Source organism: Brachycentrus maculatus, unplaced genomic scaffold (genome assembly GCF_059751285.1).
Source record: "Brachycentrus maculatus isolate JH-2025_06_01 unplaced genomic scaffold, ASM5975128v1 h1tg000816l, whole genome shotgun sequence".
Lineage (NCBI taxonomy): Eukaryota > Metazoa > Arthropoda > Insecta > Trichoptera > Brachycentridae > Brachycentrus > Brachycentrus maculatus.
Window position 1 is genome coordinate 96,224 of NW_028281544.1, and position 23,573 is coordinate 119,796.

The 23,573-nt window shown below is 28.2% G+C and overlaps 1 protein-coding gene across 1 annotated transcript in view; it reads right to left on the reverse strand.

Annotated features, from left to right (window-relative positions):
• Positions 1-5,020: 5,020 nt before the first annotated feature.
• Positions 5,021-23,573, reverse strand: part of LOC148300142 (uncharacterized) — a 49,516-nt gene continuing 30,963 nt past the window's right edge. Inside the window, exon 2 of the mRNA XM_088275192.1 lies at positions 5,021-6,751. Coding sequence (XP_088131318.1) covers positions 6,744-6,751 — 8 coding nt within the window. The 3' untranslated portion in view covers positions 5,021-6,743. The remainder of the gene's footprint in view (positions 6,752-23,573) is intronic.

Genomic DNA, 23,573 nt, shown 5'->3' on the forward strand with positions numbered 1-23,573 from the left:
CTTACGCCTTATATAAGTGGACAAAAGAAAATTACTCAAAAATGTTTGTAATGCCGCAAAAAACTTAGCATGATCAAGTACTTAACACACTTGAAAGCTGACAGGTCAGGAGTCGTCAAAATTGGGGATGAATATGCATGAATGTTGTCTTCCGCAAAGAAACGACGAAGAAGAATATTTATTTATGGTATATATACAACACTCCATTTTATGATTGGAGTATTATTTTAACAATTTGAATTATTTATGTAAGCTACACAATAAATAAAATATTTTTTTAAATATAGCCGAATGACACGTATAAAATATTGAAAAATGAGTCTTTCTTACTTTATTATCAACTCCTCCAGAATGTATACATTTATTCACGTCACCATCCATGGGAATCACAACATACTATAAACATCACCAATACCACATTTAGAATGTGGTGCTTTCATCTTCTATTTTATGTCTTTTGGTGTGTCAGAGATCGAAGATTCGACCATAGAAAGATTAAGAATAGCTCTCACAAGACCGATTTTATGTATCACACAATTTTTTCTTGACAGTTTTAAAATGCTCTTATAAGGCAGTGAAATAGCTGTCACAAAAAACGATAGAATAATATATTGTAATCGTTTTAAGATATATGTATTGTGATAATGATAAACCGGACAATGGTGAAAAAAAGTGTGTTCTTTCATCTCTCGTGATCACACGTTTCAGCATTATTAAGAATCCGGAGCCTCACGGTATGTTGAATGTAGGGTGTGTAACATATAGCACGCAGTAGAATTCAAGGGTGGATGTCTACCCCCCTGCGACAACCCTGCCCCACCGCTGCATTCAGTAGAAACTCTTCAAAAGTAAAGCCTTCGAAACTAGGGAATATAGAATTCAAATTGTATAGATACAACTTGGTTTCCCGGTGACAATATGATACGTTTGGAAATATAGTTATGAAAAATAATTTTTGAACATTAAAATACCTCATAGAAAAATAAAATGTAAATAAAAAATTTAAAACTTTTATCAATCTTACAAATGATTGATTTCATCGATGATCGACATAAATATCATTGATATATTTATTTAGTTGTAACCTAAATTAAAAATAAATAATCAATTAATTTTTATATATTCATAAAATATCTCTTGATTTCATATTTATTTATATTACTTATTGTTTTGGATTTCATTTCATAACAGTTGTAAACCTTGTGAATATTATACCCAGACCTCTATATTCTCTGCTAATTACTGCTTTTTCTGCGTTGAAATAAAAATAAATGTTTATAAACATTTCACAACTAAATTTTCTTAAAAATATTTTAAATCCTAAAATATTAATTCTTACTCCCTTATTTTTTTATGTTAAAGCAAAATATTTTCCGAATTCAAATAAATATTAATTTTTTACTGAATCGTGTGAAAAAGACCTTCATATTTATAACACAAATACAATAGATTTTTATAAAATACCTAATTGTAATATAAAACATAAGACAACTCTCACTGACGCTAAGTTTTCATGAGTATTTTTTCATGCAGTTACCAGGGCGGCAAAGAGTCTAAGATACTATGGTTGATTGTATTGTAGCTAGTAGCGTTCAGTCTTACAGACCTAGTATCCGAAACACGGTTGGAACTACATACATATGCAAAGCGCCGCTCCGCCAAGTCTCCATGTTCAACGCGACAACTGGCAATTCTAAGGCTTTGCAAATATTACTGCTTTGAAATGTTTAATATATTTTAGTAGCATTTTTATTCGTACATATAAAATTACTACTTAAATTAGCTATCTCATGCAATGGAATACACGCTTTTCCAATTATCTATTAATTAATTAACACTAAGATTTTTTTATGTAAGCAAAAATCTAGAAACTTATTAATAAATCATTTATTACGCACTGATTTTATATTATATATCCATGCACATGAGTAATCATGCAATATGTTGCCAACTTACTAAAATATTTATATAAAAAAACCTATTTTCCAATTGAATATGATAAATGATAATATTAGTATTTTATTAAATTAAATAAAAATCTTAAAATTCTTTTTTATATAGAGTGTGTTAAATCCGGAAGTTCTCCCGAGTGAAAAATCTAATATTTTACAATTTACGAAATAAAATAAAAAAATCGTAATTAAAGAAAGACTATTAATGACATACATAATTGGTAATTTTAAATCAACCAGCGTATATTTGTATATTGAGTTGATTCGTTTACAAACGTAATGCCAATTTATACTACTCAATTTGAAAAAAATAAAAACAGAAATAAAAATTGTTTTATATTATATCCTAAAGTAAAAATGACTCCCAGTTGAAAATGAATTGAAAATATTGTTTGTTTTATCGTCTAGTCTAGAGTGCCAATACTGTTGAATAACACGGTAGATAAATGCCCATAGCAAGGTGCAATATGTATGTATAGTCCTCCCGTAGTAACGTAGAAAATGAAGTATGAAGCCTACAAAACCGGCGACCTAGTCTAGACTGTGCTACACTAGGTACCTCCCACTACTACGCGACTACAAACTGTATGCACAAGTGTGTATCCGGCATATAGTATTCCTGCACTAATACACTCCCTATCATGTTCTAGTGCCACCTCAATAGGAACGCCAACGGGCTACAGACGCCTATAGTAAAAATCTTAAACCACCTCTTCATCCCACTGCTTCCCCTAGACCTGGTACCCCTGATCTGGAGACTAAGCTATAGAATACTAAACCAGTATGCCTCCGTTGTTATGGTGAATTTATATCAAATGACTGCGAAACAGATATATATGTATTTATTCAGATGTACTTAGATTAATTTTTCCTCTGAAATTTGTCAAAATGCATCAGAAAACAATTATTAAAGTAGTTTAGGAGAAAACGTATTCATCAACAATATTTTTTTTTTAAATTTCAACAAAAAAACTTATTTTTCAAGCTTTAAAAATGATAAAAATGTAAATATAATAAGCCATTTTGCGCTTAAATATGTAAAATTGTTCTTTTCAACACTGTCATAAAAATAAATGAATTCAGTACAACAAATCGTGTTTTGATTTTTATTTACTAAAAATATAAAATATCAAAAATATTTTTATAAAATGCTTATTTTACCGTGTATTCAAAATAATTTTAAGTGCCATCTTTTTTTTAAACCCAGTAATGGAAGATTTAGCTTTAAAAATCACTTACCAAAAATGAAACCCCTCGGAGCTTAGAGCTTAGAGTTTATATTAACAACCACTATGAATTTTTCGCTTATATTACGTGTATATTCTGATTTAATTTAATCCTTCCTACGTCACTCTTATTATATCTACATACGCATACCTATAACTAAAATCTGTTCTTAATACGACGTCTGGCTACACACTGCTATAAACCCTGCTTTACCAATCCGTCTGGTTTTCTGTCTCCTTCATCACAACCCTCAGGTCCACGTTAAGGGGGGATGAAAGGCCTATGAAGGGCTCACTTTTAATCTGGGATTTGCAAAACTCCACAGGATTGCAGAAAATACAAGCAGGTGATTTTTATATATCGAGGTTAATCGTTATAGGTGAAATATAAACTGTAGACATCGAGAAAATAAAAATGTATTAAAAAATTATGACTGGATTTTCAAATCAATACTTTATTCATGCATTGTGAATTATTATGATATTTATAATCCACGTATTTTTTGTTACATGTATTGGTCATTTTGAGTTAATTTACAAACTCTTGTCAAAAAAAGTATGAGATAGTATTTTTTATTACACTCAATTTTTTTGTGAAATTGAAACACCATATTCACTTTGAATATAATTTGCATAGGTATACAAAGTTACAACGTTATTTTAATTTGAGCAAAAATTATTTTATCATCAAAATAAAAATAAAATAAAGAAAAATTTTAATCACAACATATCTCATATTTTCTTTGGAGAAACAGAAATATGTTTTATTGTTAACATAAACTAACTAGAATAACTAGAAACTTAATAAAAAATATACTTTAAATGATTACATGAATTCTTCATGAAAATAAATGAAAACTACGTAATCATAATTAATATTTATGGCATAATAAATACATAGTTGGTCTTTAAGTCTATGCTGTTATTTATATTCCCTTTTTTTTAACTAGATAATATCTATATGAAGCCAAGGAATTGAACCCATAACCTTTTACAGGATATCCAAAGCCACCAATTGCTTAACATTTTTTATGTTACGGATTTATATAGTTTTCTACATTATTCTTTTGTATTTATTAAAATGTCAGGCGTTTACAGCTGTTTGTTTTTCATCCCTCGAAAAACGGGTGTTTTTATAGTTCGACCGTCTCGTCGACAGCCCTGTCACACGGCCGGTGCATTATGCATGTAGACGGATCGATAGGACGCACAATTAGTCTGGTGCATGAAGTGTGGTACATGTCTGGGGCTTTGAGCGCCAAGTGGAGAGCTTTTGTAGCGACCTCGTGGCTACAGTCACCTACCATTCACGAATGTACACGTCTGCCGCAGGTACAGGCGATGATATGCTACGTATAGTTCACTATTGTACTCTGAATTGCCGGTAGCGTCGTGACGCGACGGAAAGGCATGCAGGCCCTTTTTAACCATTTTCAGGATTTTTTTAAAACAATTTTGTCACTTTCAACAACCTTTTATTAAAAATTTCGATTGCTTTTAACCAATTCGAAATCGTAATATTTAACAAATTTTGGTACTTGTACAGTCATAGACGGGGTATAGTCATTTGGGGTGAATAATTTATATTATATATGCATAGAAATTTTAGACACTCAAATCAAAATAGTTTAATTTCATTTATTGATTTGGCAGTCATATTGTTGTATTATTTATAAATTTTTATATTAAATGTTTGGCTGTTAAATACGTGTATTTCTAAAAATCAATTGTGACACTTGTTTCGATGCATTCCCCACTATCATCGGATTGTGATCATAAATACGGTGTTTGATAACGATGCGGAATGCATCAAAATAAGTTTCACAATAGATTTTGAGAAATAGTGGAATTTGCCAAATGAAAATTATATTGAAATATTATTTATTGGTAATTTCTATTTAAAATACTATGTTTCTAATTTGGTTTGTAAGATCGTACTAGACATGAAAAATAATTCCTCTAATTGAACGCAACTTTATTTAGTTTTTTTTTAATGTTGAGAACATACTATAAAACGATGTGAGTTTATGTGTCGTGAACAAAATTAAATACATAATTTTTTTCACCACATATAACCTCACATCATTTAAAATATTGTTTTCAAATTGTGGTTTTAGTGCATTTGGTTAGCAGTCCATAATACTTTCGCCCCAGAGGTTTGTACATAGTGTCGGGCCCGAAGTAGGATGCACCAAGTACCAACATGATATACACATGTATATTATTAACCTGCATAAGTGGAACTTCACATAATGGAGGACCATGCGGGTGATAAAGCATGTTGCAATTTGATACGCTCATTTCAAACAATTTCAAGCTTGATAAAATATTATTAAACGAACGTCATAGAGGACAAAAAATTTATAACTTTGAATAAAATTTCAGTAATAAAATTATTTTATTAATGGAGGAAATTATTACAATAGAAAGAAATAATTATTTCTCAAGAAAAGTCAACTACCTATTTTAATTGTTTTTTTTTTTAAATTGTACGTATAATGTTTAAAAAAACAATGATTAAAATCATTTTTAATCATTGTTTTTTTTGCAGATAAGTAAGTTAAAAGGAAGAAATAATTAATTGGTTTTTATATTTGTTGTTGTTTTACATCAATTAAACGTAACGAAGATTATGAGAATCAGGTGTCCGAAATATTCTAAAAATATTAAATATTTTTACCAAAAATTTAGAGAGAAAAAATTCTGTAGTGTTTTATGAAACACAATATTTTAATGTAAATTATTTGAATTTATGAACGATAAAAGCGAAATGGACATTTAATTGTTTGCTTGTTAAAAAGGTTTTTTTTGTACGACCAGTATTTGCATATTGTTAATAAATAAGTTTATTCACCAACTAGAGCATTTAATTACTTCAAGTAGAATAATATCCACGCAGTTTTATTTTTACTAGGGTAGTTTTTTCGAGAAACCTTTCATTACTTCAACACTACATCGCTTTTATAAGCTTCCGTGTTGTAAATAACACAGAAAGTTGCGTGCATAAGGGAAATGTGCATAGAATGCAGACAGAAAAGAAAGAATGGGTGGGCAGACGGGGCGGGGGGCGGTAGGCGGGGGCGGGCTGGTAGAATGAAGAAGAAAACACTAGAATATTTGGAATGGTAGGAAAATGGGTGAATGTTCGACCAGGGTAGCAGCAGGAGGTAGGAGAGACAGCAGTGGGTTAGTGAGAGTGACTCCCCCTCCCCGACTGGGCGGATACGGCGCAATGGAAGTGCACCCCCTCTTGCCACTCTCCCCGCGCCCCTAAATGCACGGTCGATGAAGGTTAGTGCACTGCACAAACTTTGGGGTGAGAAATTTATTTTGTTTTTGACTAGACAATATCATAAAAGTTTTTCGCCGATTAAAAGATTGTTGCCTCTTTTAAGCCATATTAAATTTTGGACATAATCAATACGACTATTATACGTTTATATGAATATTTATCTAGCACCATCAACATCAATGAACGCTACTTTGTATATTAAGTACACTTTTTATAGTTATTTAGGTGGATACTTACATGATAAAATAATAAGTTTTCGTGATAAGCTTGTAGTCACTTACCTGAAACAAAATGAAAAAATATACGTGAATTAAAAATGACATTTTTATATCCATACATTAAGCATCAGTGCATAATATCTATGAAAAAACGTGTATTTTTAAAATATTCTTTATGGGCACCCATTTGAACAAAATAACTGACTCAACTTAAAAGTTTTATCAAAATCTAAAATATAATTTGCGAAGAATCTTACAAACATTGCATGAATGTCTCTGCTAAATAAAAATAAACTTACTCAACCATAGATGGTGCTGAAAACTTACATATAAAAAAGGCGTCAATTAAATGATATAACCTTCCGAAAATTGAGAAGTGTGGTTGTCAATAATGGGTAGACTGTATCATTTATATATTTTCATCGTATTTTTTTATATTTAAACAAATAGTTTTGTTTGGGTGTTCATTGATAGTTCAACGCGAAATGCCCAAATATCAATAAAAATCCCAGTGAATCTTCTCAAACAATCGTTTAATCCCAGTCTCAGATATATTCCCCAAAAGTTTAGTATTGATCCCGTTGCGCCTCTTAAGTCCCTTTCTATGACACATTAATTCCCGGCTTCCCCGAATCCACCATCCCGAGTCCTGAGGGATGATTCACCAGGGCGTGGGCGGCACCCCCTGGCACCAACAGGAATTATATTTTGGGGGTGAGATAATACTAATTTTATATGTATCTATTTAGTACAGCTAACGTGCATTTCCTGACTCGGAAACGGAAGCTATTAAAGCTTACTTGGAATTGGTTTTTCAAAGTTATTAGTAAATATTACACGTAAAAAAATACAAATTAATATTTTGAATTTACAGATTATGCTTTCATCTTTGATTTTATTTGAATTGTACTTAAATCCTTTTTCATAAATAAATCTCTTTCTGAAAAGTCTTTATTACTATGTTTCTATTCATAGTCTCGGCTAGTTATTTATATTCGAAAAATATGACAACATAGAAAAAACAACCAATATCTGAACGAATATATATATATATATATATATATATATATATATATATATATATATATATATATATATATATATATATATATATATATATATATATATATATATATATATATATATATATATATATATATATATATATATATATATATATATATATATATATATATATATATATATATATATATATATATACATATATACATATATATATATATATATATATATATATATATATATATATATATATATATATATACATATATATATATATATATACATATATATATATATATATACATATATATATATATATATACATATATATATATATATATATATATATATATATATATATATATATATATATATATATATATATATATATATATATATATATATATATATATATATATATATATATATATATATATATATATATATATATATATATATATATATATATATATATATATATATATATATATATATATATATATATATATATATATATATATATATATATATATATATATATATATATATATATATATATATATATATATATATATATATATATATATATATATATATATATATATATATAAATATATATATATATTTATAAATATATATATATTTATATATATAAATATATAAATATATATATATATATATATATATATATATATATATATATATATATATATATATATATATATATATATAAATATATATATATATTTATAAATATATATATATTTATATATATAAATATATAAATATATATATATATATATATATATATATATATATATATATATATATATATATATATATATATATATATATGTATATATATATATATATATATATATATATATATATATATATATATATATATATACAAAAATAAATATTCGTCAAATTTACTCCAAAGCAGATATGAATTTTTAGTTTAAATTAAAATCTACGGCTATATGATCATACAATAGTGTAATTTACGATTTTTTTTAAAATTATGCCGTTATTTATGAACCTCCTATTTTATCGTAATATTTTTTCTTTACACTCAAAATTTAATCAGCATTCGAAATCAGTCGTTTCTTACATTTTACGTGATACGTTAATTTATCGAGACAATACTAGGTAAACTTTTAACAAGAGGGGTTGATTGTAAAGAAATAAACAAGGGTGCATGTTTAATCAATATTATATCTGAACTTAACAGGGTTCAAAATTACCTATAAATTCATATCAAGGTCAAATGAGATTTTTTGTATTCTAAAAGCATTGTTAACTTTGTGGTATGATAATATAACACTCTCCTTATCATTCATCGTTAACTTTGTGTAGTACTTAAAAACTCTACTTCACGAGAACTAATATTGAAATAACCATTCCATCATCAAGTCAACTGTAGTCTATAGTTGACTAAATGATGGAATGGTTATCCTGAAACCGATAGTCTTGAAGTATAGTTTTTAAGTGGTATTACATAAAGTGAACGATGAATGCTAAGGATAGTTGAAGTGATATTTTTTATTACTCGATATACTTAAACAATATCTTATATGGTACTTAAATTGCATTATCATTTTTTTATTACGATGATAACATTTGTGAGTGCTTCTAATAAAAATATAATATTATTATGTACATTAAGTTAGGTTGGGTTGAAACTTGATCTTCAGAGAGCCTTGGGTCGTATGAAGGGCACATTACAGTTCTTTGCCCTTAGTCCGCAGTGTGGTACTTACAGGCGAGACTGCACTTGGTAAGTTCACTGCAAACGTTGACTTTACCACACTGCCATGTAGATTCATAATATAGTAATAGCACATCGCAGAATGGGTAATATTCTATTCCCAGTGTAATATCAACACGCGAAGTTGTTGTTCGGCTGGCGCCTAAATCGCGCGATCGTACCGTGCAATTTCAAAGAAACTTCCACATAATATACATTGTACTTATGCACCTGAAATTTTTATTTTATTATTTTTTTAAATTTAACAATTGAATATACCACTTGATGAGTTTTATTTATATATAGGACTAGTTTCGAAAACTTACAGATTTTTATATCTTCTGGTAAAAATTAAAACTAATGAACAAAAAATATATTTAGGGGTATATGGGTGTATATATATGTTAATAAATATAGGGAAGGGGGGGGGGGTTAAGGAACAAGATTTTTTGTAAAAAGAAACATTGATAATAACGGTGACGTATTTTGAAACAGTATATTATTAATTAACGTTTTATCTGCATTGAAATTTTTATACCTATCTTGACCTTTATTTGTAACAGAGTGTAATAATTCAAGTGTATGAGAGTCAAATGAGTGGTTGGTTTCCATGATATGATGTGCAAATTCAGAATAATTAATAAATAATCATATTTGAATTTTAAATAATTACTTATAATTCGTCCTAAAGAAGATTATGATTAATTATTACGATATGTGCCATAAATAATGATAAAAAATTAATTATTTTTCGTATTTCAAAACAAAATGAATGCTTTCAATACATTTTGAATTAAAAATCGATATTTTTTACAATTCCTTTTGTTTTATTTTTTCAGTATGATACATTTTTATGTTTGCGAAAATTTCGAATTTTGAGCCTAACAAGAATCATTTGCCTGAAATTTTGATTTATTTCTTCAATTTGAAGGAGTCTGCGACTGAGACGTATTGATTGCTTGTAGAAGTATATGGTGAGTCTTATTAACTAAGTGGAGTTGTCGTGAGCGGTTTGAAAAGATTAAGAACGGTGAATTTGATATGATAGACAAAAAACGTAGCGGAAAGTTGAAAGTGTACGGAGACGTGGAATTGAAATCATTATTGAATCAAGATTCGTGCCGAGCGCAAGAAGAGTTTAGATTTACACTAGACGTAACTCAATAATAAAATTCATATAGGTTTAAAAAAATTATATTAATAAAAAAAAAACAAGGAAATTGGTTTCCATATGACCTAACGCCTAGAAACGTTAAACGCCAATTTTCCGCGTTTGAAATGGTGCTGTATATGTATTTTTTAATGCCTAATGCAAATTATAGCACATCAGAAACGAATAAAATTAAGTAAAATTTCAAATGCTTAAATGTACATTCTAGAAGGTACTAAAATTTAATTAAAATAGGGTATGATAAAATAGAACATTTGTAAAGAAGATTTCTTGTGAGCTTATCGCATTAAAAATCTAACTGTTATATTTTCTTTACCGGGTATAAATGCATTAAGGGGTGGGATCCATTTTTATGTTTAGGGATGCAACTTCCTCTAAATATTCTTCTAATCTAAGGGGTGAACCATTCCTTGGGGAGGAGAAACGGGCACGTGGCTGCTATATATCATCATGTTTCATTTAGATATATGCATTATTTAGGGGAAAAAATTATATTATACTATTTTTTTATTTTAAAACACAAAAGTTTGATCGCCTTTCTCGCTCACGAAATCACGTGAAAAAATTGAAATAAAGACCTGCATAAGTATATATATAAAATATTTCTTAGTGAAGCCTTAAATTGCCATCAATAATTTATGATTTTAATAAAATTTGGGGTTAAATATCGTATAATATAGTATAAATCGATATTTCGTAGTAAGAAGGTTTGAAAATACTCAGATTTATATAATTTTTAATAAGCTTTCTCTTTTGAATCATCCATTCCCTTTTGATGTATTCGATTCAAAATAATGTGGTTAAGTGATACATATCAATTTCTTTTTAAATATTATATGGCTTCCATAGGAAGAGATGTGAGGGAGTAGATTTACAAAAACTTACTGGGAGTAATATTCTTATAATAAAAAAACATAAGTATTATTTCTTTGCATAAGTAAATAAGATAAAACTATAAATATATATATATATATATATATATATATATATATATATATATATATATATATATATATATATATATATATATATATATATATATATATATATATATATATATATATATATATATATATATATATATATATATATATATATATATATATATATATATATATATATATATATATATATATATATATATATATATATATATATATATATATATATATATATATATATATATATATATATATATATATATATATATATGTATATATTTATATATATAAATATATATATATATTTATACGCATATATATATATATATATATATATATATATATATATATATATGTATATACACATATATATATATATATATATATATATATATATATATATATATATATATATATATATATATATATATATATATATATATATATATATATATATATATATATATAAAATTACTTACTACGGAATACATATATTGAGAAAATAAAAACGTTACGCATACACAAAAAGAGATGCAAGAACATCCTTTGGGGTTTTCCAATGACTAAGGGAATGGAATTTTCGCCCGGTCACAAATGTATTTCATACCCTTAGATCAAAAGTTTTTTTTTAAAAAACAATATTTTTCCTAAATCTTTATATATTGTAGAAATACATAATTTAACCCCAGAGAGATTGTCGACAAGAAATTATAAAAGTATTAATATTAATGCCTGGATTTCGAAAATTCAAAGTACTTTTTTTATTCCAAAATTCTCAAATAGGTTGAAGGTAAACATTGTAGAGTTATTAAGTAGAAAATATAATTAACTAAAATTATATAAGACATTATGTCTATTTTTTTAATATAATGTTCAATGAAAAAAATATTCTCAGTGTTATAAAATAAAATAAAAATGAAAATATTATGGTACTGAAAGTGTTTACTCAGCGATTCAGACGTCATTGCCATGGCGTTAAAACACAATTTATTTCTACAATTATGTAATTTTAATATTAATTAATCAACTTGAAATTCTGGTTCATTCACATATTTGGGTAGAGAAAAAAAAATTAATTTATGTTAGCCAAAATAAACTACAATCAAGGAATGGCATTGTCAAAAACATTAGAAAGTTTTTGTTATCAAAGAAAAACAAATATTCTAAATGAATATTGGTTTTTAAATGAGTAATTACTTAAACGATGTTATAAAATGAATGTCTCGGAGGTCTTCTTACTAATAATATAATTAAAGCGATTGACCTGAATATTTCAAGGGTCAATTTACTTTGTGTATTCAATGAGGATACCTTAATTCGACTCTTGCTTAACTATATTCATTTACAAAAAAATACAACTTTTAATATATTTATAAACTGTTTATATCCAAGATTATGGTTTTTAAAAGAGAAGAATGCAGATCTGAATGTGAAATATTGGTAAACGGAGAGATTTTGGAACAGGTACATAGATGATTTCGTGTATTTGGGTAGTATGTTTTCTAGGGATGGAAAGATTGATAAAGACATAGAAAGGAGAGTGAATGCTGGGAACAAAGTGAATGGTGCACTGAAATCAATTATAGCAAATAAAAACCTATCAGCGGAAGCTAAACTGGCAGTGCACAACGGAGTCCTGGTTCCAACTCTAATGTATGGAAGTGAAACATGGAGTTGGCAAAAGAAGGATGAAAGGAGACTGAATGCAGTCGAAATGCGATCTCTCAGAAGAATGTGCGACAAAACGATGTATGATAGATGTGCGAATAGTGAAATAAGGAAGGAATGCAAAACTGAGATAAGCATTATCGATAAAATTAAGAAAGGTGTGTTGAGATGGTTTGGGCATGTAGAACAAATGAGTGAGGAAAGAACGGTAAAACAAATTTATGAGGCGAATGTTAATGGGAAAAGAAGCAAAGGAAGATCGAGAAAAACATGGCACGATCAGTTATGCCAAATACTTGAAAGTGGTCAGGTTAGGAGTCGTAACAATCGGCGGGTATGTGTGAGGAGATGCATGAACGTGGAAGAGGCGAAGGATGTTTGCAAGGACAGAGTGGTGTGGCGCTCTATTCTCTCTGCCTACCCCTGCGGGGAAGCGGCGTGATGGTTAGTTAGTTAGTTAGTTAGTTTTTATATTTATAGATGTTTATACAATATTCGAAAACTTTTATGAAACCACAACAACATAAGCGTAGAAGCACATGAAAAAATCAAACATTTACCAAGTTTGGTCCAAAGAAATTTGCATCCCTAACACTTTTTTATTATTTACATATTTATTTATTTTTCCTGTGAAATATAATTTGTGTAATGTTTCGGTCAAGTGCATCCCTTATTTTCCGGCCTCGTCTTAATATCCTTGAAACGACTTTGTCGCATTGGAGGGCAATGGAGTCACGTGGTGAAGGGCGAAATGTTAGTTGTCTCTCTCTCTTCCCTTATATGTATCTACTCTCTTTAGGTATTAAACACAAAAAGGGTGATCATATTCGTGTCGAGATGAACGAGAAAAATAATGATTCAGAGTTCATTCCAACTTTCTGACTTAATGTCCATGAAGTGGTTATACAGTTTTATAATTTCATTTCGTAATAACAAAAATTGTACCCGATTTAAATATAATCAAAGTTGCTGATACTCCTTTCTCGTTAACAATTCAATGTTTAAAGATAATACGGAAAAAATCCAAGTGTTATAAATAAAACTTTTATTTCTCGTATAATGTATGCATGAAGAATTACTAAAAACTACATACATATATCGTCTTAAATAATTTGAGAATATACATAGAAGTTGGCTCGAACTTGTAAAATGAGTTCATCAAGTAAATTCATCAAAAACAGGAAACTGAACAGAAATATGCGTAAAAATATATTCAAATTAAGAATGTTTTCTTACACCATTTTGACATTTGTAAACACAGAAAAATCTCATTTAGTTAATTTGTTAGGTTTTTGTTCCAAATTCAAAATTTTATAAAAATATGTCCTGTTCGATAGCTTTGAATATGCGTAACTGTACCGCTTCATATAGGTAGGTAAAATTTATTCATGTGTTCATCAAACGAACGCATTTTTTCATATTTGAATTTGGAACAAAATTGAATTTAAAACAAACGAATTGAGATTCTGCTGTTTTGTCAACTGCCAGTGAATAAAGTAATATAATATGTACAGTCCTTATGTCATCATGTGGTATTGTTTTTTCTTTTCCATTTCGACAAACTAAGCCGAAGCAACGCGTGGCCGGGTACAGATAGTAAATTTATAAATTTCATAAAAATGAGGATTTCAAAAAGTATCAACCTGTTTGCATGCAGATCCCTTCAGGTGCCTACGTAGGTAGAGCGTTAATACTTCATAGTACTACTAAGGGAGGTACTTCATAACCCGGTAGGGCCAGAATAGGAACATACATATTTCATAGGCATTCCTTTTATGTTGCCCCCCTGTCTGGACTGGTACTGCGTTTGAACATGTACTATGATTTTTTTTCGGGTTGTATAGAGTTTCAGCAACGTTAAAAAACGTGAGTACAATTTACCTGATAAGTGATTAGTATAAAAAATACTTGAAAATTAGTATTTTGAAAGATTTTTTTTTGAACTTTATAGATTTTAGATTTCTCATTTTTTAAATTTAATCGATAATTGTCTCATTCAAAAAAATTAAGTCATCATTTAAGATTTATTTATGTCCCTTCAAAGAGATGATTTTTGAGAAAAATGGACAGATAATCGGATTACTCAATATGATTATTTTCTAAATTAAATGTACGAATGTAGAATACAATAATATTACATGTAATACAGAACAAATTCATTTAAATCGGTTTAATATTTAATGCAATATGTAAAAGCAGACGTATAGATATTATAATTAATAATCAAGATATATATTAAAGATGTCTCAACAGAGACGAATCATCTATTATTTTTGTACGAAGAGAAGATAAAAGTCTGAGCTTCCTGGGGCTTATGACCTAGCATTAGGCTGGCTTAAGTGATCATTTTATACACTTGTTATTTTCACCATTTTGCCCATGATTGAGCATATATATGATTTATTTTTATGATGAAATAAACACTGTTGTAGAATTGTTTTCGTATGTCAGTTGAAATTTTGATAGATGTGGAATTTTTACAGATGGTGCTGCCATCAGTTTGAAGCTGAATTTGGGAAGCATTGAAACAATAGATGGATTAATAAACAATCAGATGAAATTTATCGGTAATTATAAAATCACTTCAAAGAAACCTGAATTTATATTAAATATAAATAAATTTACGTACAAATAATTCAGTAGAACGCGTAAAATGTTTATATAAGTATAATAACTAAAAAAGTTATTTATTTTTATTTTGACGAAATGTGGTATTGTATTTTAGATAAAGATTATCGAACCGTTTTGGAGCCGCTGGTTATTATAAAAGTAGTTCTAAATCCAAATGCACACGTAGATAGCCGATACTAGCTAAGTACGAATTCAGGAAGCTAGAAGGGGATGCACGATAGGATTGGCCTCTCCCTTCCTATGTCTGGACGTGTGACAGAAAAGGACAGAAGAGGGATAGAAAGTCGGTGCACAGGGTGGTGTGACTAGCCTGCAGCGGTGTACTAGACTACAGGGTGGCGAAATTTGTTTATTATATTAAGTAATGTCAATCTAATCAATAAACACAAGGGTTTTTACCGAAAGCTAATGGAGATTTTGCGAACCTTTTTTATTCGAAATTTCAGTGATTCAAATAATAATATGTAAATTTATGAAATAAAAATTAATCAATACGCGAAGATACTAGATAATGTTATTAGTTTTTTATTGTGACAAAGTTTTATGCAGTATTTTGTTTAAGCAAAATTAAACAATTCATTAAGGAAGATAATATTTAAAATTTTCAGGGTAATTTATATGCGTAAAACTAGCAAATCGTTGACAAGATTTAAATTATTTTTAAAAAATTACTTCAATTAAATAAATTGTGTATCAAAAAATATATAAATTTAAAAGAAAATATCGTCTTTAAATTACGCATTGATTAAAATTTTTAGAATTAGGTCACGGGGTTTAATTGCTGCATTTTTTTATTAAATCACAGAATAGAAGTTAACTTGCCGGTCTGGCAATTTTGTTGAATCGATATTTAACTCACTTTGTCGTCACGACTCGATGCATCCACACACAGCACGTATAGTAACTATGTACATAATAATATTATCATCACATATACTGAAAGTAAAGTACCTACTTCTGGACTTAAATGAATTAATATGATTATTAAATATTAATTTTTTTTAATGATAATTCCATTTTTCTACGAATTACTAAAAATCTAATAAAATGTGGTTTGTAAACTGTAGCATCGGCATCCCAATTTAAAAAATACAATAAATTTTGATATCACGTTTAAAATATAATTTACATAATATATAGTAATTTTACATTAAATAATAAAAAAATTATTACCGACATAAATATTTAGTGTTTCAACATCTATTAAATCTGCCACCATTTATATCCACAAATATTTGTCAAGTTTATTTTTGAAACCCATTATAATTTACATGAAAAAAATATGTGCATATAATGAGAATACTTTGGCAGAATTTGTATAAAATTCCTGCTCACTGCCAACCTTTCGACAGTCATTGTAACGACGAGAATATCAAGTGATATTACCATTAAATGTTTCCTATTTTTCTTTCTTTTTAAATACATGGAATTTGTCTAAAACAAATTAATATACAATTTTATTTACCTTTCAAATGTTTATAAAGAAATAAAAATAACCCCCACGTAATTGCCTGATTAAAAATATAATTCTGATTATTCGGCCAACGATTTCGTTCAAGATTAAATTGAAATAAAAATACAAAAAACGATGAAAAATAAATCGTCGTGGTGTGAATGTCACTGGTAGCACTACACTAGCTTTCATGTCACATATACTAGTCACCAGGGACTTCCGCTGCATAAAGGGAAAGGGCAGTCTGATCATTTTACGGTCTACTTTATTGGTATAAAACGAAATTAATGCACTTTATATTGTGACATTGTGTATGACTATGAAAGTACAGCAAGATACAAACGTTTATTAACCTTTTAAAATAAAATTAACACTTCAATTTTAAAATAGTTAACAGAAAAATAGAATAATTGTGACTTCAATCCTTATGAAATAAAAAATTAAAAGCTTTTGAAATCGGTCAAATTGATATCTCTGTTAAGGATCAATGGGTCGTTTTTAGAACTTGATAAGGAGATTTTATAAAACAACACAAAATATTATTCAAAGGCCATCGAGCCCTTAAACCAAATAGGCTACGACTACAAGATCTCGTTGCCTAAATCGGTTTTTGGATTTAGTCACTCATCAGTTATCAAGCTAATCAGTAAACAAATTTAGCTCCTTAGATATTACTTATTGCTAGCTCCTGATATATTTGACATAAATAAAAATTAAGCTAATAATAAATATTAGGTAAGGAAAAAATAACGATTACAATTCGACTAACTAGTTAACAAACAGCGACTAACTATAAGGTACACTTTTTAGAAAATAGCTAGTATAAGTTTAACGTAAGCGCTCTTGAATAATTTTTCTCACATGGTATGGATATCCAATTTTTGAAAAATAAAATTTAAATTGGAAACAAAGAATGTAAAAGAAGGTATAGTGTTGACAAAAAAGTGATGAGGCAATAAGGCATAAAGGTTTAGTAGTGTCTTATTTACAAAATATGACAGGAAGAATTAGACAAGTAAATAACTATATGACAAATCTTGATTTATATACTACCACAAAATACTAAATTCATTGTATCTATCCTATTGTATTGTTTTTTAGGGATCAACTTCATTCACTTATAATTTATTATTTTTTAAAGATATTATGATACAAAATATGCTACAAATCCTCGTGCGGGCAGGGATAATTTTCTTGTGCAACTAATACATATATTTTTTTTAAAGTAAAAAGACATTAAGTACATATATGGATACATGAAGTAGGCCCCAAGGATTGCGCATACTGGTAAGTAGATTTATCATGAAGAGGGAATTTCGAGGTCACTGGCACTATGCGACCTGGTGCAGTCTGCCAGGGGAGTGGTAGAGCGGGAGAAGGAGGGGGTGAGGGTGCAAGTGCAGGGTGGGGGAGATTATGTGGGTGCACCCAATACTTCCAAAGGAAATCGATTTTCTATGCATTAGAATAATGTAAAAAATATCATTTATTTATAAAATATTGATACTTAGATTAATAAATGAAAAATGCTATCGATATTTTACCAGAGAGAAGGACGTTTTTTTTATAATCCTCGTGTAAAATTTCGTTTGAGCGTACAAAAAATTACACATATTTAAAAACACTTTAAAGTAAACAACGTATTAAAATTAATAACATCAAAATCATTATTAATGAGAAAATGTCAACAACAACAAAAAAATTGCGTAAAAAAATATATTCAAAATAATATTTTTTGAGTGCATTTTTTCGGTTTCTCCTAGTGATTTATTTATTTATACATAAAATATCACATTTATATAAAACTAAATAAATCAAATAGCAAATGAATATTTGCATGAAATCGACAGGCCTTGGATTGCTGAAGCGAAATTGAATCGATGAAGATAAGTAGTTTTTTTTAAATCTCGTATGCAATGTAATAAAAGTGCGTTAAGAAAAAAACAAGTGATTTTATTTAACACGAATGCTTTTATTAACAAAGAACGTCTTTAATAAAAAATAAATACAAAATTATAATAATAATAAATTCAAATATCAATACGCCTACCGCACTTTTATAGGTACCAACTTAACAAAAATCCATAATGAATGGGTGACTCACAAAATCCACGCGGTGAAATGCATTTATGTTGCATTTCTGTACTGTGCGCTCAAAGCATAATGGCAATGCGCGATTGCGCCCGAGACGGAAGATTTTAGTACGGAGTTAGAGCGAGCCAACGCGCTACGGATGAGCCCTTTAATTTCGTAGTTCCATTGCGCGCGCACGAGTGAGACAGTACATTTCAGCATGACATTAGAACAGGCCAGAGCGTTACGTTTTGTTAGATACGCGAATGCGCGAAAGAGATGGATTATTTTTGCAGTGGGAATGAGCGAGATGGGGCGTTGCGCGTAATTGGACGTGCAAAAGAGATAATGCTCTACAAAATTTTGTCCCTTGTAGCATCGAGGTCAGTGGCACTGCAATAGGGTCAATGACACACTATCAGGATAAGGGATAACGAAATTAGGTTATTATGAAAAATATATATATTAATTAGAAAATACAAGACGAAGATTAGAAAATTTAATGTGTTTTATTTTTTACAACCAAAACATGTTTCTTTTTATTGTGGTGAGTGTTTTTGCAGTCTGCTTTCGTAATGTAGTGGTTAGGATATTAAGCTGCCATGCTGGCGATACATGGTTCGACCTCAAGACGATTCAAAATTAATATGACTGTTTTTTACTATAATATATATATGTATACCATACTAGACTGGACCTGAAGCGCTGGACTGATCACTTTGCCTTCATGTAACTAACCATAAAAATAAACTGCTTAAATTGAATGCAGAAAAGAAGAAGAAAAAGGGTGAAATAAATGAATCTGGAAATTAAGAATAATACTCCCAAAGAAAGACCGCAGTATGTTTTATATTCATATTGTGAAACATTTCACATTGTATTTTTATAGAACTGTAGTTTTGAAACAATAATTAATTTACACTTTTAAAAAAACCTTTAATAAAATATGTTATTCATAACTAAATTAGTTTTGCTTTCGTTTTCAAACTCAAAATTATAATTTTATTATCATGTTTTTATTTTATCATTAAAATAATCACCAAACTTTGGGAGATTTAAAAGGATTTATTATTTTTTTATTTAAATATTTGAGGTAAATTGATATGCGTAAGTAAATATTTTATTTTAGAGAATTAAACGCAAAAAAAATAATGCAATAAATAGATGATAAAATTTTCAATCGTATTCTCACACCCCTGCAAGATCCAATTGCATTGTCACACATGTATCTCAGCTTATGTATTCCAAGAGGATATTTATACGAAGAGATCCGGCTGACATTTAAATTAAAAATAGTTCGGTAAATTGCCCTAACAGTGACAGTACACACTTCAATGTGTATGTTTAGTTGCTATGGAAGGCGCAAGATTAAAAAAAATCTGTAGCAAGATTAATAATCAATTACACCTTATAAGTTAAATGATGTCTATGTATAATGATTAAATAAAACACTTGTTTTATACCACTTGAGTTTTATTAAAGACTACATGTTTCAGAAGTTAAACATTCAGGTCTGTACGGTAACTAAAAATAAAATATAAAATTGTTCTATTGTATAAATAAGGAGAGGGGAAAGTTAGGGGGAGGGGGTTAGTCAAGGGACGGAGTTTGAAAACAAAGGAAAAATGGAAAGCAAAGGTGAAGAATCTTGAAACAATATATTATTTAATAAATTATTATTAAAATTTAGGTTTTTTTGGATTTCTAAATTTTCAAAATAATTCATAATTTGGCCTTTATGTGGAACAAGGTGTAATAATTTTAATTAATGAGAGTGGAATGAGTGATTTGTATCTATTATGTGATTTGCAAATTCCGAAAATTCTTCTGAAACATGTAGTTTAGTTAATATAACTAAAGTGGTATAAAACAAGTGTTTTCTTTAATCATTGTAATATGTCTTACCACAAAGTTAATGCCGAAACAATAAATAAAACATGTCTAAGTATAATTTGGTAACTAAATTCCTTTTCCTCACCTCGATTTAAATCTGACGGATTTTTTTTTATGATTATTTTTTCAGGATTTCCTTTCAGAATTTATTTTATACACTACAGTATGTTACTACGATAACGTTATTTTATTTTACAGTTAATTTAAAGCACCCTTAAAGCAGTATTTTACAAAAAAATGGTGCTATATAAATAATTTTAATTTATATTGTTTTATCTTGAGGCAATAGAAAAAAATCAATTATTTTTAGTGAATTCTAAATTTTCAATCAAAACTGTTTACATAGAGCTTATATTTTTGTTATGATCTTTATTTTTCTGGATACAATAAATAGATACTGTTACAAATTCCACCCTCAGTCTTTGAATACATTTTGTTTCATAATAAAATTTATAAATAGGGGCGGATGATAATTAATACAGTTCACATATGGTTACAGTAGGGTGAATGGAATATTGTTAAAAATGGAACTTACAAATCAACGCATTACAGCACAGTGCATGATATATTTACTCAATTTATATAGTTTCAAACTGGATTATAAGTAATTAGTTGAAGCTTCCTTCAAATCATTTTGTTTAATGTTTTTTTTTAAATAAATCACAGAATTATTTCTTTACAGAAAATGAACGAGAAAAAATATTTTAAAAATAAATCGATTAAATTATATTGTTATCTCTAGGTACGTTACTGTAAATATCTTTATAACGTATCTCCCATTATTTATATGGCAGCATTTTTTAAAAATAAATATATAAAATATATCCTTTGGGAAATTTCAAATTGTTTAAGTTTTGAATTAAATAACATTTAAAAATATACCCGCCCGAAGATGCTTAAATAAAGCGGATATAGCCCAAAATACCATTTCATTAGGAAATTAAATTTCGACTAAGTACTAGTTTTGATGAGAAATGAATACTTTATTTAAATTTTTTTTTAAAAACTTACGAGTACATAAAATTTCTTAGGTTGCTAGATTTTAGTTTTAAATCAACTATCGATAGAAGGACTACATAAACTAGTGGTTTTAATTAAAAACCCTTAAATATTAATTATTGTAATTTGAAGTGCCTTTAAGTTGATTTTTATATAATTCATTAAAGGGTGGATTGATGCGTTTGTCATTGATAAATTTAAATACAAAAATTTTACTTTTTGTATTTTGATCGGTTGATGAGAACATCTGTAGTTCTCAAAACTAGTCGTTAATAAACATTAATAAACTCAAAAAGTGGTCTTATACAAGAGTTTTATTTTTGTTCTTAAATCATCATGCTAATATAAATAATTCCGATTGTAAAAATTAAAAAAATAAATCGACCAACGTATAAATCCTTTTCTTTATGAAATGGCTCAGAATTTTCCCCAAGTAGTCTTCGCTGGGTTACGTGAACGATTTTAAGTGGAAGTAAATTGAACAAAGTATTTTAATAATATATAATAAGTTCCATAAATAAAGCATGAACCTGAAGCAATTTTAGAAAATTTCTAACACACCTCTACATAATGTTATATGAAACTCGTTCATTAAGTTTCCCTACAATCATTAGGCTTATCTGGCAACATTCGTTAAGAGAGCTTAATTCCATCTAATTTCTAAGGCACTATTTTTCATGCGTTCCATTATATACGGAACACAGGTCCGGCTATTAGGGTATGTTAGGGTCGACTGTGTGCGGCCCATTTGCGGCCAAACAGTCGACCCGAACAGCCGTCCTTGGCCTTGAACCCGGCCGCAACCTTGCTTGGGTGGATGGGGAGGGTTTTACGCGTAAATTTACGCAGATTTGTGTAAAATTTTAATGTAATAATCAAGATTATTGTATTATTTATGTAGATTTTGGTCTTAAGAATGATTTGATGATAATGCGGGGGCGTTAAATGGGCAACCTTAGTAAGAAATTATCGCGCTCCCACCTTCAAGATAATGTTTTAAATCGAGTATTTACTATGAGATTTTAAATTCAGATATTCAATACCAAAGAGAAATCTCGATAATGCTAAAATTAAATATATTTTACATGATGTTAAGTTCACATGCAAAGTGTTGTAAATATTTTGCATATCTCTTTTTGTATTTTTATTTTATTTATTTTTATATATAAAAAATACGAAAAATGATGTATGAAAAAAAACCTAAAAAAAATATTGTCAACTTTTACACGTAATTGTGTGTGACATAAAAAATTTAACAACATTTAGTCGATTGTTATTACTGA